Source organism: Melozone crissalis, unplaced genomic scaffold (genome assembly GCF_028551555.1).
Source record: "Melozone crissalis strain CALT ecotype California unplaced genomic scaffold, PUWL_Pcris_2 ptg000132l_1, whole genome shotgun sequence".
NCBI lineage: Eukaryota > Metazoa > Chordata > Aves > Passeriformes > Passerellidae > Melozone > Melozone crissalis.
Genome location: NW_026535905.1, coordinates 1,992,803 through 2,020,111, shown reverse-complemented (window position 1 = coordinate 2,020,111; position 27,309 = coordinate 1,992,803). Strand labels below are relative to the sequence as shown.

General features: G+C 42.8%; 1 protein-coding gene across 1 annotated transcript; it reads right to left on the bottom strand.

Moving 5' to 3' along the window:
• Positions 1 to 284: 284 nt before the first annotated feature.
• Positions 285 to 27,050, bottom strand: RMND5A (required for meiotic nuclear division 5 homolog A). Its single transcript, XM_054293288.1, has 9 exons — positions 26,834 to 27,050; positions 21,447 to 21,589; positions 14,758 to 14,892; positions 14,498 to 14,598; positions 9,222 to 9,388; positions 8,292 to 8,457; positions 5,614 to 5,716; positions 3,496 to 3,650; positions 285 to 2,025 (listed from the first exon to the last, which is right to left on the bottom strand). The coding sequence occupies exons 1-9, from the start codon at positions 26,973 to 26,975 to the stop codon at positions 1,962 to 1,964; spliced, it is 1,176 nt and encodes a 391-aa protein (XP_054149263.1). The 5' UTR covers positions 26,976 to 27,050; the 3' UTR covers positions 285 to 1,961.
• Positions 27,051 to 27,309: the final 259 nt, after the last annotated feature.

The following is a 27,309-nucleotide window of genomic DNA, read 5'->3' as shown; positions in this document are numbered from 1 at the left end:
TAATAACCAAGGTGAATCTGTAGCCTATTTCCATTTAATAGCTGTTCCATCCTTGGGCTCTAAGCTATCAACATTTACTGGTGTTCACAGCAGTGCTAAAATACCATCAGTGTAACACAGAAAGATGCAGCACTCATACTTCAGGCTGGCTGTGTGGGGGTTTGTTATTGTTGGGATTGTTGGGTTTTTAAATACTTCATGTGCCATTTCATATAGATCCAAAGCATTAAGGAATTCCAGTCAAAAGCAAATATTAAAAGCAATTTCAGCAAGACTAGGAAGCCTACATGGAAAATAATATCCTCACCCGTTTATTGTTGATTTCACCACTTGGTAACGCGGCTGTTTGGAACTCAGTGTGAATACAACGGAAGTTTTGCAGAAAATCACACACCTGCATTTTTTCACATGTATCAAACACATCTGAAGTTTAAAATTTGTGTGCCTTGACTCGCTCCTCACTTTATAATGTCTCTGTAGGTTTGTCCATTGTCACTGATCCCACAAGAGTCCGACTCAGTCTCTCCAATCAGGTGACAGACAAATTCAAAAGGTGTAGATTTCCCAAAGACGGTCTTCAGTCTGTAGTGCATTGTGCTAGTGCATTCAACCAGTGTGTCAGTGTTCAACCACACAAGCTTGGGGTTGGTTGGTTGCTGTTTGTTTAACTACACAATACAGAAATATAATTTTACATGTAGCTTTGCATGCCTTATGGCTGCTTGCCCTACTATAGGACAGTGCAATAAATACAAATATATGCACACTAAAAAAGATTTAACTGCCGTGATCTACGTCTCCGTTATGAGTACAAATTTACCTAGTCAACAATATGACAAATTTAGCAGAGAAAGTGGCAATGGCAGTAATATTCTACTACAAAAACAAGGCTAGAAGCAAAGTGTTCTCAAGCTACAGAAAACTTGCTACCTCCTAATATATGATGTAGGGCCCAGTTCTGCCAAGTGCAGAGTTGTGATCAGTAGATTGCATCAGAACATGCTTTTCCCCCCATTTAACAATGAATACTTCTACAATTTATTTGGTTTTGATAACTGTTTATAAATAGCACACTATAATGACTATTAAACTATACAGCAACATGACATTTATAGCCTAATCCTGAATACAAAGTTCAAAGAACATGACTACAAAGGCCAGAGAGCAAATGTCATCAACTAAAAGCATTTCCACTTCAGAATTTATTGAATGTTCTCTTACACAAACGCTTTTCAATCGTGAAACCAGAGGAACAGGATTTCCTATTTCCTCTCTGCCCCAGCTGCAGTTCAGCCACACATCACCCTTATAAATTAGTGATGCATTTCAACAGGTAGCCCCTTGGGGCTATATATTTTATATACTTTATATATATGCACATTTACTTTGAATTCTATGTAAAAGTTGAAAAAATGTTTGAAAGAAAAACTCAGAATATATCACAGCATTTTCAGCGAAAAAAATACAAATTAGTTTTATAACGACTATTCAATTTATCAAACTTTTTTTTTTCTGAAGTATTTACCTTTAATTATGTACACATTACAGGAAATAAAACTTTGTCCACAAACGTTCTCTAAGATGACAGTTATCAATAAAATGACAGAATAATAGCAGGAAGAATATTAAACAAATGGGGGTGATCAATTTCTGCTTTTAAAAAGTAAAAAGTCACCATATAATTAAGTACAAAAACCTGCATTGAATGACAACTGCTGGTGTAGTAACTTGATCAGGTATGGAGACCAAGAGTATAGTAGAGCCCTATGGTAATAATATTTCTGTAGCATTTCCACTTGGTATGTATATACTAAATGTTGGCAAAGTTTCTGTAGCATTAGCTTATACAAACATAGGAGTCCTCAGTCTGCTGCATAAAAGGGAACAAGAGTGTTTTACTTCTCCTGAAATGCACCTGAAATCCAGAGTGTCACTTACAAACTGCATAATGTAACTTTTCTTCAGAAAAATATCTGTTTGGCATCTCCAGGGCTCTGTTCCATTGGACAATAGGGGCATTTTAACCTGGGGACAAAGACAATGTGTTAGAAGTGGGGCAATGTGTGACAACAGAGCATTAAAGGCACTGAGCTGTCCCTCTGCAGCAGGAAACAATTGCACTCTTAAGTCACAACACTTTACCTGGCCCCATCAAAAGTCACCTTTAGCTGAGAGAGAACTTACCATGCTTCCCGTTCTAGTTATAGTCTCTCACCTTTCACCCACAAGCCCCTAAATTATTAAATTATCATAAAGAGCAATTTCTCTGTAGTTATTATTCCTACTTGTGGATTTGCTTGTTGCATTGTAGAATCACAGAATGGTTTGGGCTGGAAGGGACCTTAAGGACCATCCCATTCCAACCCTGCTGCCAAGGGCAGGGACACACTCCACCAGACCCACCCAGCCTGGCCTTGCAGAAATTTGAAATCAGCTGGTAGCTCTCACTGTGGCTTCCTCAATATCCAGTTCATTTTAGTGTCTGCTTCCCAAAATGCTGTGATTTCCCACTTAGATCAGCTCCTGCAGGCTCTGACTGAAGGGTCAGCCTGCTCTCCCTGCTGAGGTCTCTCAGCCAATCCCACCTACTTACAATATTTCTTCTTTTTGAAGAAATTGACCCTATTTTGAAGCATTGATCCATTTTGCTCCCCATCTCCTACATTTGGGCATTTTACCTTCTCCCCCCACCCACCCCTCCAGAGTTAATTTGTCAGAGCTGTGCTGTCAGTAAAACTGATCAATGACAGCACCAGGAATGAGTGATCAGGGACAGGAATGATGCAGCAGCAAGTTTACAGCTTCAAATGGCTAAAGTCACCCAAAGTCACCCACAAAGGCATCCCTTAAGGCTTTTCTAACAGGGCACAGAATGCAAACATCACTTGACATTTTCATTCATAGCCTCACTTATTTTCACACTGGATTTCCCAGAATGACTTAGAGCTCTAAATTAAGCTGACAGCCTCCACAGAAGCTGTATATTTAATCCAAACAACCACTGTTCTTCCTCAAGAAAATCTGTAGAGATTTGTCTCTCCCATTTCCTTCTCTCCAAAAGCCTGAAGCACCCCACAGATATCTAAGGAGGAGTATTTCCACAGTTATAATTCCCCTCTCTGCTCAATTATTAAGCCATATTTCCCCCAGAGGCTTAATTTTATTTTTCAACAGATTTTTCATGCATTACTAACTTTGCTCCCAAGGAAAAACTGTGTGTGTAAAGCCTTCCAGTTTGAATTTAAGACAACACAATGGTGGCAACAAAGTGAAAAATTACTCTGCTTGCTGCATTCCTTCATGCAAGCTCACTTTCAACAGCATCACAGGGTTTATTATGCTCTTCTCCAGTGCACCAACCCAGTTTATGAGATTAAGATTAACAAGCTTCCACCAATCACATAATTATGAACTCAGTTTTCCCAAAACACAGTATTCTAGTCTTAAGATGTGTTCTTATCTCTATGTTGTTTGAAATAAAAGAATGGTACTTACTTGCTGCCATTAAACATTTTATTCAAAGCATCTCTGGATATAATATGACCACAGACTAATTTCATAGGTGGGTTATTATCTGTTGTTTGCTGACGAAGAATGGGACAGGCAAATATTGAATGATACCAGCACTTTTTACCGAGGTCCACTTCAATCTGTGAAAGAAATGAACATAATTTATCTCAGGAAATTATATTTCTAGATAAAACCCCTTTAGGTCATGGCAGTTACTTAACAGATTTCACAATTCAGCTGTGAAAGCAACAAAATCCATTGTGTGGATGCCTGACAATTTCCCAGCCAAAAAAAAACTTAATTGTGATCTTAAAAGGGTGATTTATGTTGGGGATGGGGAGTAACAACAAAACAGCATATTCTGCCAAGGGACAAGTGCAAATTTTGTTGTAAATCTATGTCCTGGCAGGAAAACTGAGCTGGTGAACCATCAAGACTTTCTGGAACTCACTGGCTAGGAAATAAAAAGCAGTTTATAGATTTCATTTTAGGGGGAAAATTAAAAAAGAGAAAAACTCTTGGATTGACTATATTCATGTTGAACAGCTTCTTGAAAGGCTCTGCCAACACCTTCCTGTCATGTGAATAATGAAGCATATCACAATCACTAATTTTCAGTACCAACACAGAAGATACTTGTGCAGCACAACTCTTGCCATCAGTACAAAATTATTTCCAAAAGGGACATATAACAGAGAAGAACAGGTCTGTGACTTCAGTAATTAACTGAGAAGTACAAAAATCACACCAGAGCTCACCTGGCTCTGAGCAGTCCTCTGTTCAAAGGTTTAACCTTCAACAAAACCTGACAATGTGACCTTTTCATGCTACCTAATCTGTCTTTGTACAAGGAAAATAAGGTTTCCCACCCCCATACTGCATTAGCAGAGGACACTAGAGACCCTTCAGTTTAAAATGCAATCAGTTAATAAGTGTATTATTAACTGATTTGCATCAGACAGGAATCTTTTTCCAAATGCTCCCTGGCTGGACAGCAAGGCAGGAATCTGTCACACTCAGAGGTTACACTCTCAGCATTACAGAAAGCACAGCAGGGAGAAAACTCAGCACTCCTTACTCTAGAAATGAATCTCTTCCAGCTGCAGTGGAAGAGGCTAACTCAGTTCATGCCCAGTTTGCACTAAAGAAGTTTCCTTTCCAAATCAGGAGCAGGTCACTGGAGAGCTGCACACGCTTGGCAAGAGCTATAAAGGGAAACTGGGGTTTCATAACAACTGAACTTCATTTCAACTGATCTAAATGAGATGTGCTGGAAGCATAATGCACTGGATCCCAGCTCCTGTGTCCCCAGATGCAGCAGTAATTCTTTCATCTCCTGTCTGCCTGGTAAAGAGCCAGTGCAAAGCAAGCCCTGGACTGAGCTCAAGCCTAGCTAGGGGAAGTGAATGTGTCTCTGTGGGATCCATTTTCTTCCCAGTTATACAGAAACATCTCTGGGAAAGTGGAAAGTGAGAGCATCAGTTTCTTTAAGGTCATTTATCAATGACCTTTCCAATGTGAAAGGGGATAAGAAGTGAAAGGAGGGGCAACAAACAAAACAGAGGTACAAACCTGATGGACTAAAATAATGGAGATAATAACAAGAAACAACCTTGAGAGGTCATCAAGAAACTGCAACCAAACCTGGACTCTGCAACAGACACAAATCTAACCCTGAGGGTCTCTGAGGAGAGGGGATCAGTAGAACTATATGAACTGTAGGAGGAAAGTGCAGGGGAAGGAGACTGAGGAGGAAAAGCTGCAAAAGGGGGCTAGGGGGGTCATGCTGTAATTGAGGATCCATGAGATTCACAGCACGTGTCTGCACTGGTGAATGGCAATCATTTCCAGCCAAGGAGCAGGAAGGGATCTTGGCTGGCAGGTGAGTCCTGTGTGGGAGCTGCTGAGGGCAGTGCTGTGTCTGGGGCAGCCTGTGGGGCTGCCTGGCTCAGTGTCTGGGGGTGTCTGTGAGCCCCAAACCCCAGAGCTGCTGGAGGTGGTGGCCATGTAAAACATCCAGCACAAACATGCAGCACAAAACAAACCTGAAAACAACATTTGCTGTCAGAAATCTGCCCCAGGGGTAGCTCAGCCCCCACTCACCGGAAGTTCATCCTTCTGGTTCCACACCCCTGTGCACTGCCTTTGCTCAATTACTGCCTTGATGTTGATTAGAGCTGGTAAGGCTACACAACCTGCTGAAAAACTGCAGGAAAAGGACATGTTAATATGAGGTGCATGTTAGGAAAGCAACACTTGTCACATTTCTATTTTAAAGGTTAACTGGGAGACAAGGTTGTTGTATTTTTTCATTTACATCCTGTTATACCTGGAGGGAGCTTAGAAGTACAAACAAGCAAGAATTTGGGGCAGGTTATCAGTCATCCATGTGTTTTAGGCTGGGCCCTCAGGTACTACATTCTGGACAGAAAACAACAGTTAATCCCTCCTCTGAGGTTCATAATGAATTGATTTCTTCTACCACCCACTTTGATTTTGAGCTGTACAGGAGGAAGACATCACATTAATTGATACAGGAGGTTGCTCTCAGCTATGGTGGAGTATGTGCAGCACAAGAGTTTCCATGTAACCCACACATACACACAACCCATAATCCTTTAATTATACATAATTATCATGTAAAGAAACGTGTCTTTCCACCCTCACCTTAAACCAAGAAAAGAAATGTAGAAAAAGCAGGTAGGTAAGGAAAGGGAGGAAAGCAGGGCCTGTGACAAGAACAGCAGTATAAAACTGCCCAAAGTCTGTGTCCCAACAAACAGCTCAGCCTCCTCTGGGATTTACCCACTACCAGAACGTAGCACATTATTTGGAAATATTTCAGTATTTTACAAAAGAAAGTATGACAGAGTTTGCCATGAATTAACAGATGAGCTGATGGATTTAATTCAAATGACAGTACTGGAAACCACCAGCAACAGAAACAGGATTTGACCTTGCTATCAGCCTGCTCTGTTTGTTTGGCAGATTATTTTACTACTTGTGCAAGTTTTATTGTCTGCATAAGTCATGCCTTTCCTCCATGTGAAACCTGTGGATCTCTTGCCTATGCTAAAATACATATATATACACACACATATATATATACATACACACACACACACACATATAAATAAATTCTATCCCTCACCTCCTGGCTGTTTTAACCCTTACACTTTGCTTTTTTATTAATTCAGCCCAGAGTATAACTTGCGTTAACCCTGTGAGAAGTCTAACAAATAGCATTTGTGTGAAAACATCTCTGAAGAGCCCTTTCAGAATACAAAAACTCAAGTCAATAGTAAATTCAAATTCCTGTAGTCCTTCAAGACCCCAAACCACAACCTCCATAACACAGGAGTTTTTCTGCTGTCTCCACACAATAAGTTAGACCATGAGGTCTGTACAGGGAGAAGCCAATCAGCATTAGGAAAGTGCCCTCTACTCATGTTCAATAAAGCAAAATATTTTACAGCAGGGATTTCACTTCAAGCTTGTTTAGTTCCTAAAGGACCTGCAGCTCTCCAAGGTCACACCAGTTGAGAACAGTCCTGTTTATGACAAGAGCATCAACAGCACCTATACAGTAAATACATTCCAGCACAATCAATTCCACACCAGGAGCAGAGCAGATGTCCCACCACTCCAAACATCAGGAACAGGGATTTTCCACATCACCAAAAGTCTCTTGGCCATGTGCTGTGAAAACTGCATTGCAGCATCAGTGCATGAGCAACGAAAATCTAAGGGAGTGCTGGTTATTTGCATGAAACAAGAGGAAGATGAAAAAACCATTTAAGCTTTAAATACCTATAAAATAATCCAACTGAAACTTGAAAGATTATGGTAGAAAAATAATTAGTCTGAAGTGCTCCCTTTGTTGTTTCTGTTGTATTTTGTGACTGAGGTACAAACAGGAAAAGCAGAAGGCTTAACAATGTGAGAGCTCTGAACCAAGCACAGAAGTCTAACAATAGTGAATGGAAACAGTAAAAAGAAAAAATAAAACCAAAACAAACAAAAAACCCAAAGCAGTGAAGCTTCTGCTAAGTACCAAATCCAGCCTAGAAAGACACATATAATTCATTTTCTGTTCAACATTTTAAATGAAAATGAGAACATCAGGGGAGTGTACTGGGGGAACTGACATGCAAAGGCTAAATAGCAGCTAATCTGTTTTATCTTCAAAGAAGCTAGAACGAGATTAGGTTGGGTTTTCTTCATATTTCCAACAGCCTCCTACAGATTTGCATTTTGTCAGATTAGCTACTGAGTTTAAAAGTGCATCCTTCTTTGCAAAAGAGGCCCAGCAGACAATTTGGAAATTTTAGCAGCTGAAACCACAACATAACTGTTAAGCATTCTTTTAAGAAGATGACTAGTAATGTGTGGGGAAAAAAAAGCCAAAAAAACAAACAAAATTATGAAATGCTGATGGAATCATGGCCACATTTTCAGGGTTATTTTTCAGCTGAACAGCAGGGACAGCTGTCACACGTTTGTTGTGGGAATAACTGGCTGATTGCCATCCCCATCTTTAGCAGTTATGTCTAAGCTATGGAAGATAAATTCCACCCAGGAATGCTTCCTCTTGAGCTGCAGTGGTGCAGGGTAAAGTCCAGCACAGGAACCTCTGGTTTTTAATTTTGCAGACTTGTTAATTGTAACTATACCCTGCATTTAAGGCAAGCTAGTCAAAAAGTCATTTCTTTTGTCCTTAACAAAAACCAGGAACCAAACCACGTAGCACCTGTCTCAAAAGCAAGAGAAAAGCAGCATACCTAACACTGAGAGGGGATTCCACCGAGAGCCCCAGGAGAGCACAGGCATCCCTGGTGAAGATGTCACAGATGTCAGCCCACTGGTTGGCATCCAGGAGGTGAACGTAGGGCGAGTTCTCGATGCCCTGCCGCAGGTACACCAGGCTGCCCATCAGAACCTGGATATCTGCGAGGGAGCAGCAACAGCACAGTTTGTAAACAAACAGGAGACGGGGTCTGCAGCTGGAGCTTTCACATGGAAAACGGGCAGATACACACGAACAATGACAGCCATGACAGCCAGGAGAGCTCCACTCCTGCTACTTTTTGGCTGGGGAGTTGCCAGGGTGTGCTGCCTGGGAGTTTGCTTCTAGCAGGTTTGGTTTTTTGTGAGCTTTCTGACACACACAGTACCCTAAAAAAATAGGCTTTGTTGGATTCAGCTTGAGAGGGTTCATTTAACTCACATGATCTCCATTTTTCAAAAGTTGAATTTCTCTTTGTATTACCCCACGCAGCAGAAAATAGCAGATGACTATTCCAAGAACATTCCTCTGCATTTTTAGCACTTGACTCTGGCAGCAGGCCTATTCTAGATGTAATCTACATTTTATTTAAAGAGTCAAAAACCTTAAATTTAAGCAAATGTGCAATCATTCAGGTATTATTTCTGAGTCCTCTTAAAAAAGAAGAAAGAAGATAATTGTAATTGAAAGGATCTGGGTTATACATGATAAATCCAAAAAGAAGCCTTTAACAAACTGAAAATAATGGAGTAAAACATATTTGGAACAAGTTTTACCCTTTAACAAACTGAAAATAGTGGAGTAAAACATATTTGGAACAAGTTTTACCCTTTAACAAACTGAAAATAGTGGAGTAAAACATATTTGGAACATGTTTTACTGCAAGGTGCTATACCCCAATGCTTTAATGTGACCAAAAATGTACCTTTCTGATGATTCAGGGCAAAGGGCTGGAAGTTTTTCGCATACTGCAGTGCTTCTCTTTGATTTGCAGTGCCACCCATCAATAAACTGATGAAATACAATCTGTGCAGCTTGAATTCCAAGGAGCTGTTCTGTGCCATCAGCATCTCTCTGTTGGAGACCGCCCACCTGCGAGAGCGAGGAGGCACAATGGGACGTGACACCAGAGCAATTCAATGTGAGCCCACAGCACATGAAATCACTGCAATTATCTATTATCCACATCTATTCCAAGGAAAGTGGGACTGCTCCCTCAACTTCTGAGAGCCTCCACAGAGCACAGAAAATGGCAAGGCCCTTTACAAGTGGTGGAGCACAAAATGTGGACGATGTTAATGCTGGTGCTGCTGTAGAGGTTGAGCACTGCAAAATTCAACGTTCACTGCTTGAAAGACAGGACTAAATTACAGAATGTAAGGCAGAAATAGCTCAAGTCTATTGTATTTCAATTAATAGCACTCTAAATCTTAACAATTACTGACAGCTCTTCAGCTGCATGTCAAGAAGTTTGACCAAGAACATTTTCCAACGTCCTCATACACCAAACATGTCCAAGGCACTGTGTTTGTGTGTGTGATCTGTTGCCCTGGAGAGGGAACTGCATCTATGGGACCACATTATCAAGATCTCACAGTAGGGAAGGAAATCAGTTTAAATATTACACTTTACCCTGCTTAAACTTTGCTTTCTGTGTTATTTTCAACCTGGATAATAAAAATATTTCTCATTTTCTGTGTCTCTTTCACCATGACAACACTAATGTTTGGCTCCTAAATAACATGAAAGAATTCTTAAACATACAGAGAGTAAAATGAACTGAAATTTTCAAAGCATTTTATAGAAGTTTTTCTTTATTATTTAGAATTTATCCATCCCTTTCTAGGTTTATTTTGGTGCTGGTTTTTTTTTCCCTTGATTCCATTTAGTCAGGCCTAAATCAATCCAATCTTTCTCTTAAGAACCTCAAGTTTCAATGTCCTCCAGTACATCTGTTTCTCATTAGTGTTAATTAGTTCTACTATTTTCACTGTGGGGGCCCTATTAAGCAAAAAGCTTTTCACTTTTTAGCAAGGAAGTGAGGAAGCCTGTGCTCCTTAAAAAACCCAGGGTACGTGAGGCTTCTTTTCAATCAATACTAAAATGAGAAAATTAAGCATTCTCACTGTATTGGGAAGGCTTTCAAAGCAAGTCAGCATTAGGATGTAGCATTAATGAGCAAGTATCCACTTTCAATTTGTTGTGGTGGAAGTATCAGGAGCCTGACTTCCCTGGCAAGGCTTTGTACAGACACAGTAACCTTTCAGTAGGAAACAGTGGAAAATGGAGCCTTTGAACTGAAAACAAGCCCTACTGTCCCCAATTTCAGGCAGTTCCAGATTTTCCTGCATGTCCACCAGGAAGGAGTGAAGAGCACACTCACTAACCATGGGTGCTGAGTGGGTTTTGGGGTGGTTTCATAAGTTGGGGGGGTATAATTGTATTTTTATGATCAGTGGGCACAGTTTAAACAGGATATTATGGCAATAAAGTACAACCCCAGCTACAAAAACAAGAGCCTGAGGTTAACAACCATAGACTAATAAGCAGATGAAGGACAAAATCTATTATAAATAAACACTAAGACCAGTCCACAAAGAGATATTAATCTCTATTGCATCAAAAGAGCCTCCATCCTCTCCCTGCCAATATTTGCACCCACATGACAGAGTACTTCATCTTGCTGAGGTCGAGTCTATTTTTCCAAATTAGCTTTTAGGCAGGCTTTCCATTTTTAGGTCTTTGAGTGGCAGCACAAATTTGTATCAGAAGAAAGCAACCACAGAGGCAAGGCCTGAGGTGCTCAGTCTGGGACATGCTGTTCCCATTTCCAACAGAAAAACAAAAAACCAGCAAGGGAGGTTTGAAACACTCAATCCACATATTCTCTACAACTGCCCAAAATTATCAGTAATCACATCACCTGTCTTCCTGCCTCTTCTCCAAATGACACCCAGTCATTTTCACTTCTGAGACTCAAATCCATCTGAATTTTTTTAAAGTTTACACTGTGCTTTGCAAACCACGGGTACACAGGATTCCCTTCAGCTCCCACATGGGATTTAGATGTTAAAATGAATTTAACAAAACCTAAAGATTAAATTAAGTTTAAATCATACCCCAAAGGACCCAGCAAATACCAGGACCTGTGCAACTTGTTGTTTACAGGCAGAAGAGAAGAGAGCATCTCTTTTCCAAATTACAGCCAAATCTTTGAGCCTCCAAGTCATTTCACACAGAGGCCCAACCTGGGCTCTGAAGGGCCAGAATACACCCTGAAAAATAACTGCATTTCTTTTCCCATCACCAAACCACAGTGAGAAATGTCACTGGAAGTTAATGGGATCTTGCAGGCACACAGAGATTACACAGCTCAGAGTGCAAGGCAAGATTAGGCCTCTACAAAAGTCAACTTCCACATCCCACAAGGGAAAACAAAAAAGTTATGGCCAGTCACATTCTATTTAAATCTGAAAGGTCCTATTTTGAAGTGTTGAAATTTGTACTAGAAAGAAAACCTGGATAACAAATACTGTTAGGGTCTTTTTTTGAGACACAAATACTAATTTCCATCACCTCAGCAGGGTTTTGAAGTCCTTTTGAAAAGTCATTAATTTGACAACTCCCTTCCCATGGCAGTGACCAGGAGCCAGCTGTGTTTGTTTTGTTTCCAGCACTGAGTGAAGCTGAGCACAGACAGGAAGTGCTGGCAGAGCCAGAGAAACTGGTTGGCTTTTAATCCCCGCTTTTCACAATTTTGCGTGGATAAAACCTGCTATACTCCATGTCCTGCTTCAGGAGACTGTAATTAATCATCCCTGTGTGACATTTTGCCTCAACACCACTGTGAGCAGCCTGACCCTGCAAAGGGCCAGTCTGGGGCTGTTCCAGGCTGAACTTTTATTCACTGGTGCCAATTTTAGCCCAAGGAGCACAGTGCCACTTTCACACAGCACTGGTTTCTATCCCTCCTCCTGAACACTTGTGTCTGCCAGGAAATGAAAGGGAAATACCTTCAAAACATCAGCAATTCTGTAAAATTGTGAAAAGCGGGGATTAAAAGCCAACCAGTTTCTCTGGCTCTGCCAGCACTTCCTGTCTGTGCTCAGCTTCACTCAGTGCTGGAAACAAAACAAACACAGCAGGCTCCTGGTCACTGCCATGGGAAGGGAGTTGTCAAATTAATGACTTTTTGAAAAGACTTTCAAACCCTGCTGAGGTGATGGAAATTAGTATTTGTGTCTCAAAAAAAAAAAAAGACACTAACTGTATTTGTTATCCAGGTTTTCTTCCTAATACAAATTTCAACACTTCAAAATAGGACCTTTCAGATTTAAATAGAATGTGACTGGCCATAACTTTTTTGTTTTCCCTTGTGGGATGTGGAAGTTGACTTTTGTAGTGGCCTAATCTTGCCTTGCACTCTGAGCTGTGTAATCTCTGTGTACCTGCAAGATCCCATTAACTTCCAGTGACATTTCTCACTGTGGTTTGGTGATGGGAAAAGAAATGCAGTTATTTTTCAGGGTGTATTCTGGCCCTTCAGAGCCCAGGTTGGGCCTCTGTGTGAGGTCCTGTGGAAATTACTTGGAGGCTCAAAGATTTGGCTGTAACTTGGGAACCCCCTCAGCCAGAGAGCTCAAACCATGACAATTTGTCACATGCTGATCTCCTCCCCAGAGCCATGGCTTCTACATCAGCAGCCCCACTGTAAATAAGGCCCCTCTGTGCCCAGCAGCAGCCAGGAGAGGCAGACAGCTTTTGCACTGTCCAGTTGAAACAGAATAAACATTATACACAGAAATAGGATGGGGAGGGGTAGGGCAACACACAAACTGTGCTGACAATACACCCCATTGTCTGCCCATGCAGCTGGAAAATAAAAATTCCTTTGAGGGACGACCATGCCTTCTCCTTTGTTTGAAAAATATTTAACACATTGCAGAAACTACATGATACAACTCAGTAGCAATGAGTAAGGCCTAAAGCACTGCAAACTGGAGCTGAAATGAATTTAGAGATTTCAAGGGAACACTCATAACAGCAAGTTACTGCTCCTCGGGGATTACCCTTCACAGCTCTGCTATTATTTGAACTACAAGATATATGTGGTGTAGCTGACAGTAAATCTTGTTTCAGCTGTAATATCAGTGTTGCTTCCCTTCAATTAGCCAATTCAACAGCAATAAACCACCCCAGCTCTCCACCTGGGTAACTAGATTCAAAGCCCAACTATTTAGGTCAAACTTTGCATGACCCAGAGGCATTACCCAGGATTTAGTCAATGAACACCAGGGTTTGAATATCAGAGTGTCCCTGCACTCAGTTTAGATGCCAGTAATGCTCAATTGACACACCTATGTTGGTTCATGCAAAAGGGAACAGAAAGTGTTGTTAATATGAAATATTAACTTAATATTAATATTAATATGCTTAACTGAATAATGCAAAAAATTCTATCTTAAGTATAAGATCTATGATCTGGAATGAAAGACAAAATTTGAATTTGTTTCAGTTTCACTGTTTTTATTTTTAAAAGGTCACTTTAAAGTTGGTTAGGTTGTTTTGTTTGGTTGGTTGGTTTTTGTGTTTCGATTTTTTTTTTCTTACTTTTGAGAGCAACCTAAGTTTAGAAAAGTTTAAAAAAAAACAGGATGAGGGGTTTCAGGGGGTTTCTTATTGTTTTTTCAGGAGGAATCTCATTAACAACACTGCCACCCCAGGCTCTTCCCACCCTCTGGTCCCTTGTCTGGAATGGGAGGGTGACTGAAGGACAAGTGAGAACTTTGTTCTGCTCACCCCAAAGGCTTCATGGAACCCAACACCTTTAATAAGTCCTGGTATCCTTCACAATGGGACCTCTTAAAATAAGGTTACCAATGACCCAACAGAAAGTCAAGCATCATCATTGGCCAACAACTTTTCCTCCAAGTGATGTTTCTTCCTTAAAGCAGCACCACAAGTGATTCAAGTGAACCCTTAATCTAAGAAAGAGACCCTCAGGTAATCACTTCCCATGGGGAGTGACACAGAAGGGATGGAAAAGGAAAGATCCACTCAGTAAATTCACTCACTACCCCTCTCAAAGGACAAGCAGGGACACATCAGAATACGCTAAAGAGAGGATTGAAAGTGAAAAAACTAAAGAACTGTTAAAAGCATTCTTTTAAAAAAGTGAGGAAAATAAATGAGGGGACTCACTCTAGTGCAGGTCTCAAAACTCTAACTTTTAATGCTTCCAATATTCGATTTAACTCCACAAATGGTTCTTTTTGACTTTGATCTATTGACAGACCAGATTCCTGAAAAGAAAAAACAAAAGGGCACTTTTTAGTTAAAGCACGAAAAACAATGAGTTGGCTGACAGTTTAAATATTCACCTGAAACATTCAAATGAGGAAGCTCAGACAAAGCTTCATCTTCCTCAGTGAACAACCTCCAACACCCCAACTTGTTGTTACCTGGCAGAGCTCCTCAGCCACATCCAGCATTCCCTGCCTGAAGAAGTGCTCCACCATCACCTCATTGAGGATCCTCTGGCTGTCAGCCTGCCAGCACCCATCTATCCCCACGCTGCTGATGTCCGAGTCAAAGTTCTGAAAGACACAAATGAACAGTTAATAGGCTGCAACAAACCAGCCCACACCGTTTCTCTGTAATCCTGCAGGACACCTGTGGCTCCACCCTGATGCCTTCTGCCTATTACTCACTTGGCCCTCAATTATCTCCAAAGAGAAATAAATACATGGCAGCTTCCCTCATTACCTAAAAGAAGAAATCTTTTAGCTTGCTCCTTTCAAGTCTGAATATTATTCACTGCAAGGAATTACAGCAACAAGTTACAAGTTTAACTAGAAAGTTAGAAATCTAATTAGCTAATAAAGGGGTTTGAGTCCATGATGGGTTTCTGAAGGAAGTATCTGTAGAAATGGCTCTTTCCATATATGAAACCTGAAAATGTTTAGAGAACAGAACACAAAAACACCAACATTAGAATCAAGACAGAGTCATCAATGTGTCTCTGTCAATTCAGCACACCAAATTGCAAGTAATGCTTTAATTTCAGGATTTTTTACATATCTGGGAACTAAGCAATGCTGAGAGAGCAAAAAAGTCACTTCTCCCCACATCCAAACAACAAAATCCAAATCTCTGATGACCCCAACATCCCAACAACAGGCTGAGCTTTGAAGATCCAAGAGATATTTTTTAGAACTAACCCAGCTGATCCCAGTGCCATGTATTTTTAGGCCAGTGGCCTAGGGACATATTCCAGGAATAACTGAAGACATTGTCACACTGGCTCCTTGGTAACACTTGGCACTGCTTGGCACTTTGCCTCTTGGCAGCAGGAGAGCAACATTTATTCTAATCCAAGATATAAACCAGGATTTTTAACTGCTAACACATTTTATGATCAGAGCAAGCAGGTTAGTTTTAATAAAAAGTCTCACCCACTGCTTAAAAGAAGCCCCTTGCAAAATAAACAGTCTAGAAGCCAGAGCACTGCTTGCTGCCTGCTCTGGTGACCACACCTCTCTCCCAAGAAGGAACTTCAGAGGAGCTGTGAGGATCCACAGCTCTGCACAACACGGGAACAGCAGCCTCACACAAACACAGGTTTTTGTCCCAGCAGGCAGGGCAGATAACACCCAGCTGGTACCAGCTATTGTCCCATGCACAGATAACTTCACACTGCACCTTCCTGTTACTCACCACTTACTAATTTCCTTCATCAGCACCTCCACATCCCCTTTGATGCTGCTCTGTGTCACCATGACAAAGGGACAGCCTTTTCATCCCTGCCCACACAGCTCCAAAGCCACTGCTTCCTTCAGGCTCTCAGCAAGCTCTCAGTGAAACATCAACCTCAGCCTGCCAAACTGACTTTTCCACCTCTCTGAGATGGTGGAGCGAGGTGAGCATTTACATTATTGCCACTGATTCATGGCACACATTTAATAACATTCTCACTTGGGTGTCTTAACCTGTAACTCCTTGTCATGCTGTTCACCTCTAAGCTGTATCTTGAAAAACTTAACATCTTGATAATACTGTTCTTATTTGTGCTGATCAGTCAAATCCCTAAAGATTCATCAGCTTTGCTGACTCTGCTCTCAGTGTCCAACCACCACCAGCAGGTAACACAAACAAATCCACTAACAGAGCACTAAGGATATAAGACAGGGTTCAGAATGCACCACCTCACATTTGTTACCTCTTTTCCAGGGTGGAGATCATCTTTAATCTAAAAATAATTGACTAGAAGTTATTCTTCATGCAATTCCAAGTCCTAGCAATGACACAATCCCCTAAGCAGAAACTGGACAGTTCTGGGCAGTTACCAACCAGTGAAGATGCACCTGTGCCTCAAACATGATCACATCATTCTCACTGCTCAGGGGCAGAGATGCTGAAACTAATTACCTCAAAATGCTCATTTTCTTTTGAAACAGCAAACCTACCAGCCCTTACAAACCCCACCATTAGATCTTTCCAAGTCACATAGAAAAGTTATCAAGTCCCATCATTCAACCTGAGGACCTCAGTCATTCTCTGACCAACTCAGTCTTGGCCAGGTTCTCATTCCAATAATCTTTTTTTAGTTAGTTTTAAACGATTCTGAGGTCTGTATTAAATGTGGGATTCTACAGCTCTGCCTCCTCTGGGTCCCGAGGAGCTTTAGGAACTGATTGCACAGATTACAGTGAGTGACTGCCACATGTCAGAAAAAATTATCACTTGCCTTTGGCTTATATATTTCACAACTGTCAGGCATGAAGGATCTGCTGGTGACTACAACTCTCGGTTTTGTTTTGTAAATGCTAACAGTATGCTAACTGACAGCACGGGGGGTGTAATAAGATTTCAGCAGTTCAAAGCATTTCTGCAAGTTAAAAACTCCAGAAAGCTTAAAACCCAAAAAACACAAAGTAACCCATGTGTCAGTTAGTACTCCTGAGGAACACATCTTTTTTAAGAGCCTAATTTGCAAGCCTGGGGCCAAACTGTACAGAATTATGTGCTAAATACACTAATGATACAATGTACAGCACATTACCAATAAGTGCTAGAATGTGATGACTTCAAGATGCTCACAAATACAAACTGGACCTTTTCAACCAACATACAACCCTCCATGTTACTCACAACAACAGGATATGAAGGAGGATGATGATTAAGGAGTTTTATTCCTCAGTTATTTAGTTGAGATTACTTTGTGCATTCCTCCCTTCTGAATTCTTACCCAAAATACAAATAAAATATTTGTTTATCTTCTCTGTTCAATCTGTTTACACATAATAGAAAGCTCAACTTGCAGAGAGTCTGTATTTATGTAGCCCCATTCTTCACAGCAGCACAATTAAATGATGCTCAGTACAGGTTTTTAGTGTGTTCCTACACAAGTTTTTACATGAAATGAACACTAACTTAGGCAAAAGGCTGCTGTCCCAAAACAAAGACTGGATTAAAATGTTTGCCTTATTACAGATATAAAATTCAGGGGGGAAATGGAAGGAACTACCCTTTACTCCATCTACTTTCCTAAATGAAGGCATTTAACCACTACTCAGAGTGCTCCTAGAGGGAAAACATTTACCAGCCTGTCAAACATGCTTGGAGATGAATTCAAACCGTTCCAAAGAGTGACTGATTTACAGGGACACTGATGAATGAGCTACCTGATAACAACCTGCTGAACAACAGTGCAATGACGAGTTCTGGAAGCAGAGCAATTGCCACTACAATACTGAAAATCTGGATGCAAACATTTCCTTTCAAAGGAGAAAATGCTCTTTGGAAGACAGGGTAACTTTTCATGGATCAGAAGCATGCAATCCACATAGGACTGCCATGAAAAGAAGTTCAGCTTATTAGATAAACTTTCCAAACAACACACAAAGCTCTGGCATTTCAGAATTTAATGTATTTGATGCCAAATTTGAACTTCATTTTGCTCTAAGGGTTTCTGGTTCGCAGAGTGAACTCTGCAGGCAGACAAGTCTAGGGCCCAGCCAAGTTCACAAACCACAACTACAATAACTTAAAAACTGACCAAACTAAACTTTTTATGTATAACCCAGTCCCATATGGGGAAAAAAGAAATTTACCCCAAAATTGCCAATGGCAGATAACAGTGCCAATGGCAGCAAGTTCACAGAATCACAGAATTTCTAGGTTGGAAGAGACCTTTAAGATCATCGAGTCCAACCCATGTTCTAACACCTCAACCAGATCACGGCACCAAGTGTCACATCCAGTCTTTTACAAAACTCTTCGAGGGATGGTGACTCCACCACCTCCCTGGGTGGATGATTCCAGTATTTGACCACTCTTTCTGTGAAAAATTTCCTCCTTAATTCTAGCCTGTATCTCCCTTGGCACAGCTTGAGACTGTGTCCTCTTGTTCTGTGTGTTGTTCTTTCACAATCCCAGCTTGCTACATAGGAAGTCTATTGATTCTACAGGCAACAGCAGCTGCCATGTGGCTGTGTCACACGGAATGAGCAGCAGCATTAGCACATTTCCCAACCTCAAACCAGGCCATGCAGCTGGGTCTGAGCAGGCAGGGTTGGTAAGACCATGAGCAGTGGTTTGGAGATGTAAATCTGTCTGTAAAATAAGTGAGGACTTACATGTGACACAAACAGAACTCCAGCCTCATGAATCAAGGCAAGGGCTGTGCTTCCTTAAACTCTAATGAGTGCTTTATTTTGGAAGCAGCAGGGTTTTGACCAGAATGTGTTGAGAATCAATTCCCTACATCAATTACACTTAATTACTTGTACTGCTTTAAGCTTAAGTACATTACGGTGAAGGGATGGGGGAGGGCAATTCCAGTTTGGGACTCTGGTGCCAGCAAGGACTTTGCTGGCAGCTTCCAACAGCTCAGGGAAATTGCATTAGGTACAGATGGAAGACTTGCTCAAAATGTTACAGTTCAGGGAAATGCTGAATTCCACCTGGATTTAAACATTACACACATTTATCTGACAAAAAGGCCCAGACTTCAAGGTATATTTTAAAGTAGGCCCTTTAAGATACTACAGCTGGGGAAAATAAAAAAAAATCCACCAAGGACATATTTAAGGAGGCAATCCTAAGTTGTGCTCTGAACTTCCCAGAACAACATCCTTTGTTATAAACAGAACTGGGGACTGGTGCAGCTCCCACTGCTTTTAATATTTTAATGCAAACACCACAGACAAAAAGTGAGGTTGAAAATCCAGAGGAACAGGCACACTGCACACAGCCAGCTGAGCTCATCTTTGAGGACCTCACTGAAAAAGCCCTTCTGACACGCAACAGGAACAGAGCTGATTAATGAGATCCTTTCTACTATTTCACCAAGCAACATATCTGAAATTTTACAAAATGCTTTTATTTACATCTATTATTTTTCAAATAAAAACACTACATAAACTTAAAACAGCAGAACAGAACACTGGAAAAACTATTCCCATGACAACTGGAGCAGTAATTTGGAGATTAGACTCAAGCCTAAGCTTCATTATGCTTGTAAGCCTTTTCTTTGGCTTATAAGAAATACCCTCACCAATTTCCACTGAACACTGACACCCTCTCCATACAGCCTGGGGCTGTTCTACCTCAGAGGGTTTAAATGAAAGTATGGCTAAACCTGGAGGTGTATTTGTACACAGTCCACCTGCTAAGGCTGAATTGGAAAGTTTAAAAACTTAGGACAAGATTACATAGATTTATTTCAGGCTTCAAGCTGGTAATGAGGATGGAATTTTACTCTAGTTAATTGGTTTAGATACTGCAGCAAGGATTTGAGACAGATGAATCCTTAAGCTTTGGATAAGAGTGACGTGTGGATTAAAGCTTTTAGTACAAAGTTTGAACTCTCCACGATGGTCAGTCAGACATAAACAAAAAATACAAGTTTCATGGACATTCTGCCTAATAATGCAGCATTATGTACTTTGTTTCTTCATCTCATTATTGTTACATTGTGCTTTAGCAGATTACCATTACTACCAAAGTTGAAATGAGATTCTCAAAGGATAAATCAGTGCTGTGTACTGAACAAATGTTTAGACCCTGCCAGAGACACAATCTAATGTGAAGCTACCACAAAATGTGCATGATAGCAAGTACCAGACTCCCTGCACACAGAACTAATAATTTATATATTATACATAATATATATAATGTATAATATATAATATATAATATATAATATATAATATATAATATGCAATATATAATATGCAATATACAATATATAATATGCAATATACAATATATAATATGCAATATACAATATATAATATATATAATAGAAGTAATTTATATATTACTTTTATATAAGAGAAGAAGGAGAGAAAAGCATGGCCTGAAAGTATACATGAAGCACTATTTCAGTATAATTCCAAAGAATTGTTAATATTTACCTACAAAACCAGGTACAATAACATTCACATCCCAGTTATTGTTGAACCTGGAATTCAGATGTCTCACATGTAAAGCACCAAAGATAAGCTGCCCTATCTTATTTAGACACACAGACTGTGAGATGCTGAATCTCCTTTATTGCTCATTAAGAGCACTGCTATAAAATTAAGCTCCCAAAACCAGTAACACCCCTGTAAGAGGTACAAAATGCCTTTCTTAAAAAATTCTCTGGTCTCACAGGATCACAGAATGTTTTAGGTTGGACCTTAAAGACATCTTGTGCAACCCCCTGCCACGGCAGGGTCTCCCCATTGGACCAGACTGCTCAAAGGTGCTTTGAACACTGCCAGGGATGGGGCAGCCACAGCAAAATGGCACTTCAGAGTTACCTGCTGCTGACAATCAGCTAGAAATACATATATACACATTTATAAAAACTAACAGTATTTCTTACTGAGACACACATTGAAGAAAACATTTTGCTAAACTGATAAAACACAAAATATTTCTACATGCTGTAGGATCTATAGGGTCAGTTCTGTAAGAAATCAGATTTGAGCTGTCCCAGAAGGAACAGGCTGGCTGCAGAGTTCTGAAAGCAAGTACTGTGCTGCCCACTGGCTTGCCTTGGCTTCTGCTGCTGACAGAATATTTAGTTCAGATTAATTGTAGAAAAAATCTAAATTTTGTGCTATAATGTGATAATGCAGTCAAAGCACAAAACAAATACCTTATCAATGGCTTTTCCAACCCTGGATACACTGCTGTGGATGTCCTTGTGGTCTGAGGCCAGCTTCTGCACTGTGTCTTTTATTCTCTTACAACACTGGGTCATAACAAGTGAAATCGTCCCCGACAAGTCCCCATCTTGATCTGGACAAAAGAGAGGAAAATCACCAACTTTGTTACAGCAAAACTGGAATATCAAATCTCTTAATATGCAACAACATCAACAGACAAAAAGTGGTATTAAAGAAAAGCAATCCAGAGAGTATTTGCAAAGCAAAATCAGATGTACAGGAATTCACCTGTATGAAAACTCTCCTGTGGAATCAGGAATCCAGCTGGGTGCACAGTAACACTGAACAAGTGCAACAGTTTAAAAATTTCATGTAAAGGTCTCCTGTGTCTCAGTCACAGCAGATGAATAAACATCTCAAAGGAACACTCGGTTCCCAAATCCCTAAGCACAGAACAGAAGGACACTGAAGCTACTGCAGGATCAGTTTTCTTCAGACAGCCCCTAAAGGTACATGAGAACACCAGGTTCAACTTCAGGGTGCAAGCAAATGTGGATTAATGATGGCCCAATTAATTCATAATTCATTCACTGCTACTGGACTGTGTGTTTGAGCTGTGTGAAACTTCTGCTCCCTGACTTGTGGCAGAAGCTCTGAACAGCCCCCAGTTCCCCTCAGTGGATGAGAAGCAGTCTCATCCACTCTGTGGACCTTGCTATGAGATTTATTCTCTAGAAATATTCTCTGGGACATTTCTTAGCTGATGTCCAACAGGTTCACTGCTGCATGACCCACTCTGTGAAGGAAATAACAAACAGGACAGGCTGACAGGCCCTGACCACATCACAGCTTCCACCCTTTGCGCCTTGATTCAAACATCACTCAGAAGCTTGAGTCAGAAAAAAAAATTACTTTTTTTTGGTGCTTTACTTCAGTTCTTTCTTCCTGCTTTTGATTTAAAAATACAAGAAAAATCTCCCTTCCAGTCTTACCTCTGAAGGTCTCTCCTTTCTCAAAGTTGAAGAATTTTTCCTTTAGGGACACAGACTTAGCAGCCTTCCACTGCATGGGAAAGTTAATTTAAGTGGGAGAGGAGCTCAGGAATGTCTTTCTAATATTCCAGACTCAAAGCCTTCATGTGAAAAAACAAAATCACCAAAATATCTCTTTAGAAGAAGGATTTTATGGAAAACGTGTTCACTTTTTAAGTTTGTTCCTTTTTGATTTCATGTTTTAACACATCATTGTGTTCAGCAGTGTGTTAGAGCCCAATTTCTGCAGAGAGCAAAGAAATCCAGAAAAAACTGCAATCACAGGGAGCAGATAATAACTTCACAGCCATTTTTCTAGGTCCCTTCCTTCTTGCACCCTCTGAAAGCTGCTCTGGCACTGTCACACACTGAGCCACCCCCTGTGAGCAGCAACAGCTCCTGCCCAGCCCCACCAGGGCAAATTTCCACAGCATTTCTGCATTAGCCATGGGTTCTAAGAACAAAAATAACATTTACCATGCTGTTTTCTCCCTGCAGCCCCATGAAGCCAAGGATCATCCCTGGGCAAAAGGCTAATGGGGTTCTGTGGCTTTCTTCTAGATGAGTGAGGAGTAACAGGACTGAAACAGTTCATTTCAGTGATTGTATTCATCCCAAATTAAAACTGAAAATTCCACTCAACTACTCAACTATTCCAGAAAGTTCATCTCCCAAAATTACTTCAAGAAGAATCATTATTTCTTAGTTGCCATGTCGCCGACGAACACGAAAGAACACAAGCACACTACTGCTCTCAAGGTGAAGGAAAAAAGGGAAGTTTTATTCTCTGACTCCAATATTTATAGTTTTACAAAAGTGACAGTGGATTGGAAGGTGACAGTGAGACCTCTGTAATAACACAGGTCAAACTAACAGTCTATCAACTTTCTCTTCTTTTATAAAGGAATGAAAAACAATGAGTTATTTACAGAAAGTGTGTGAGAAAGTTCACTACAAGAATGTCAACATCAAAAGGCTTAGAAAATCTTAAAAAACTAAGGTGACAGTTGCTAATTAATTTTTATGACAAACACTTGAAATAACATGAAGGATCTGTAACTGTCTCATGAATTTTGCCATGGCCAAATGACCAGCCAGAGATTTCTACAAGCAAAATGGAAATACTCATTCCCCAGGAAACAGAGAGGCTGAAATGCACTTTCTGAAAGCCATGAAGCTAAAACCCAACCAACCCACATGGGTGCCTGCTTTACCCCAAGCAAAGAAGTGAATTATTGGTCCCTGACACTGTAGCACAAAGCCGGCTGCAGCAAAGCAAGGAAAATGTCTGCAGAGGAAAAGCCATCAGAGCTGCAGGAGGTTTTCCCTCTGCTCCAACCAAACTCTGAGCTACTTGCACTAAATCAGGAGAAAATCTGCAGCCATTCCACCTCTCCTGGTAATTCAGGGCTCACAGGACTGAGAGCTCCTCTCTGTGATGTGTGTGCACAGTCACAATTAAAACAATTCAATGTACTGGCCCACAGGCAGCAAGCACAGAGCAGAGGGCAGTGCCAAGTTCACTCAGGCACACACACTTACACCACCCAAGCACATGCAATCCTTGGCCACTCCAGAAGACAGATTTATTAACAGAACAGAGAAGGAAAACAAATTTGTCTTCCCATTCACAGGCCTGAGCACAGGGCTGCTCTGCCCTCAGGCTGTAACATGAAATCAGCCCAAGACATTTTAATACACTTGTGGTGGGGGAGAAGGAAACCAGTTTAGAGGCCAAGGCAGTTTCTAATAGTTTCTTCTTCTCCACCCACTTCCTTTTTTATCCAGTGCCTATTCAAGGTCTTTTCATCCATCTCTGCTCTCAGATCTTGTCCTAACCTCTTCTTCAGCACTCAGGGCTTTCATTTCTCTTTCCTTTTTCCTTTGAAATTACAGCTAGGAGCCGATTTCTGCAGTTCATAGCCCTGAATCAGACTTCCACATTAAAGTGCCTGGCTGCTTTCAATTCCAGCCATTTTCAGAAATCCTCAAGACAGTGTGTAAGAGCTGAAAATACCTGTTCTTTTCAGAAAGTTACAAATAACATGTTAAAGAAAAGAGAAAATAGTAAGAATTTTGACCCCTATGAATCCAGCTCACCCTCAGATGCCAAAATTGGAGTCCCCAGATGTCTGAGGGTGCATTAGCAATGTACTGGCTTCATTCTGGAGCACTCACTGAAAGAAAGCTCAATTTGGGATGTGCCCTCTGGGACAGCATCACTTGGTAAGTGCTGAAATTATTCACTGGACAGTGCCAAATCCAACTTGGATGGAAAACCCAGTGAGGACCCTGAAGGAATCACACACTGGAACCTCCTCAATTCATTACAAAGGGCCAAATCCAACTTGGATGGAAAACCCAGTGAGGATCCTGAAGGAATCACACACTGGAACCTCCTCAATTCATTATAAAGGGAGTAAAAGCTCTGGGGCTGCCACAGGAATGTCACAGCCAAACCTTTACAGCCCAACAAAGACCAACACCAGCATGAGGGTGACACACACAGCTCTCCAGCAAGGTCAGCACCTCAGTTTGTGAACACACATATTTTAGTGACTGTCCTCAATGCCCAAGCCCAGGCTGTTCCAAACAGCACAAACAATAGTTACTGAAACACAGTTCAAAACAATGCCAAAAACACCAAGCCTTATTTCATCCCAAATAAACCCCTCACAATCAGAATTCCACGTCTGCTCTCTACAGAAACCTCTGGGTACACACAGGGCAGCTCCAGCACACTGGTGCTTGTGCTCCTGGAATTATCCACACTCCTGAGCGAGCTCTGCACCTGTATTTGCACAGGCAAACAACGGCAACCACGATGTCCCCCAAACAAAAACAAAAGCAGAGCAGCAGCACAGTTGGTCACAGTTTGCTCTCAGGAGCCTGCAAGTTCCTATTTTTAATCCCTGAGCCATCACCCGCTTCCTGCACGGCCTTGGGTAAATCACTTCAGCTGCCTCTGCACTCCCTCCCACTCCAGCAAACGCGGCGCTACCTCCGTGCCCGGGATTTCGCAAGCCTGAAACGCCCCGTGTTTACAGCTCTGCAAGTGCCCAGCATCAGCTGTGACACACACACGAGCCTTGTTTACCTCTGCTGCACCGCCAAAGCCGGCCCAGCAAAGGAACGCGGCTCAGGGACACAGGAACAGAGACAAAAACTGAAAAGAAACGGGGGCGGGGAGGGGAGGGGGGAAGCAAACAGGTCAGCTCTGCCCCATTTCCTCTGTATCCCCCCGGGATGAACGAGCCGCCTGTAACCCAACAGGGGCACAGCAGAGCTGCTGACCGGGAACAAACAAACCCCTCCAGGAGGCCCGGGAGGGTGAGACTGATCAGGGAATTCTGGAATATGCTGAGCTGGAAGGGACCCACCAGAACCAGCGAGTCCGGCTGCTGGCCCTGCACAGGACAGCGCCAACAATGCCACCACGGGGCTCAGGGCATTGTCCCAAACCTCCCTAAACTCTGCTGTGACCACTGCCCTGGCAGCCTGCTCAGTGCCCAGCCACCCTCTGGGTGAAAAACCTTTTTGTGATACCCAACACAAACCTCCCCTGCTCCCACCTTTTAAATGTTCCCTGTCAACAACGCCCCAAAGCTGCGGGGGCTGCGGGGGAAGATCCCCGGTACAGAACCCTCAGGATAGGGGACCCCAGAACACAGGCTCTCCTCAGGATGGGGGTCCCTGGATGGGAGTCCCTGGAGCACAGGCTCTGCTCAGGATGGGGGTCCCTGGAGCCCGGCCTCCCCTCAGGATGGGGGACCCTAGAACACAGGCTCTTCTCAGGACGGGGGTCCCTGGATGGGAGTCCCTGGAGCACAGGCTCTTCTCAGGATGGGGGTCCCCAGAGCACAGGCTCCCCTCAGGATGGGGGTCCCAGGAGCCCAGGCTCTCCTCAGGATGGAGGTTCCTGGAGCACAGGCTTCCCTCAGGATGGGGGTCCCTAGAACAAGGGCTCCCCTCAGGATGGGGGACCCTAGAACACAGGCTCTTCTCAGAATGGGGGTCCCTGGAACCCGAGCTCCCCTCAGGATGGGGGTCCCTGGAACCCGGGCTCCCCTCAGGATGGGGGTCCCTGGACCAGGGACTCTCCTCAGGATGGGGGTCCCTGGAGTCCGGGCTCCCCTCAGGATGGGGGACCCTGGAACCCGGGCTCCCCTCAGGATCGGGGTCTCTGGAGCCCGGGCTCTCCTCAGGGAGGCTCCCAGCCCACGAAGCCCGAAGTTTTCAGGGGTGTCCAGCCCATAACGCCCCCAATCTCGGGCTTCCCCTCGCCGGAGGGAGGAGCGGGGCCGCGTCCCCTGGGCAGAGGGGGTTGCGGGGGGGTCTGCACGTACTCTCGGTCTGCAGGATCTCCCTGCGCAGCCCTCCCGCGTACTGGATCAGCTCCTCCAGGCTGCGCTCGCACAGCTGCCCGTATCCCGAGAACTTCTGCAGCACCTTCTCCAGCTCCCGCTCCACCGTCACGCACTGGTCCATCGCGCCCGGGCCGCGCTGCTCCTCCTCCTGGTCGTCCTGCTCCTCCTGCTGCCCCGCGGCCGGGCCCCCCGCGCCGCCCGGGCCCCCCGCCAGCCCCGGCCCCCGGCCGGCCCCGGCCCCGCTGCCCCGCGGCACCGTCACCCCGGGCCGCCGCACTTCCGCGCAGGCAGCGCCGCGGGCACGCGGGGACCTCACGGCGCTCCGCGCAGGCAGCGCCGCGGACGCCTCAGCGAGGGGCCTTGGCGCAGTGCAGGGCGGAGCGGGGATTTTCGGTCAGGCGGCGCGGCGGGCAGCTCGGGCGCGCCGCCGGCGGGGGGGGAGGGGGGGACGGGCG

Coding starts and splice junctions, on each gene's coding strand:
- RMND5A (XM_054293288.1), bottom strand. CDS start 26,975: ATGGACCAGTGCGTGACGGTGGAGCGGGAGCTGGAGAAGGTGCTGCAG. Junction 14,893..21,446: donor TTGGAAAAGCCATTGATAAG/GTATTTGTTTTG, acceptor TGTGTCTTTCAG/AACTTTGACTCGGACATCAG. Junction 9,389..14,497: donor GTTTTGAGACCTGCACTAGA/GTGAGTCCCCTC, acceptor TCGCTCTCGCAG/GTGGGCGGTCTCCAACAGAG.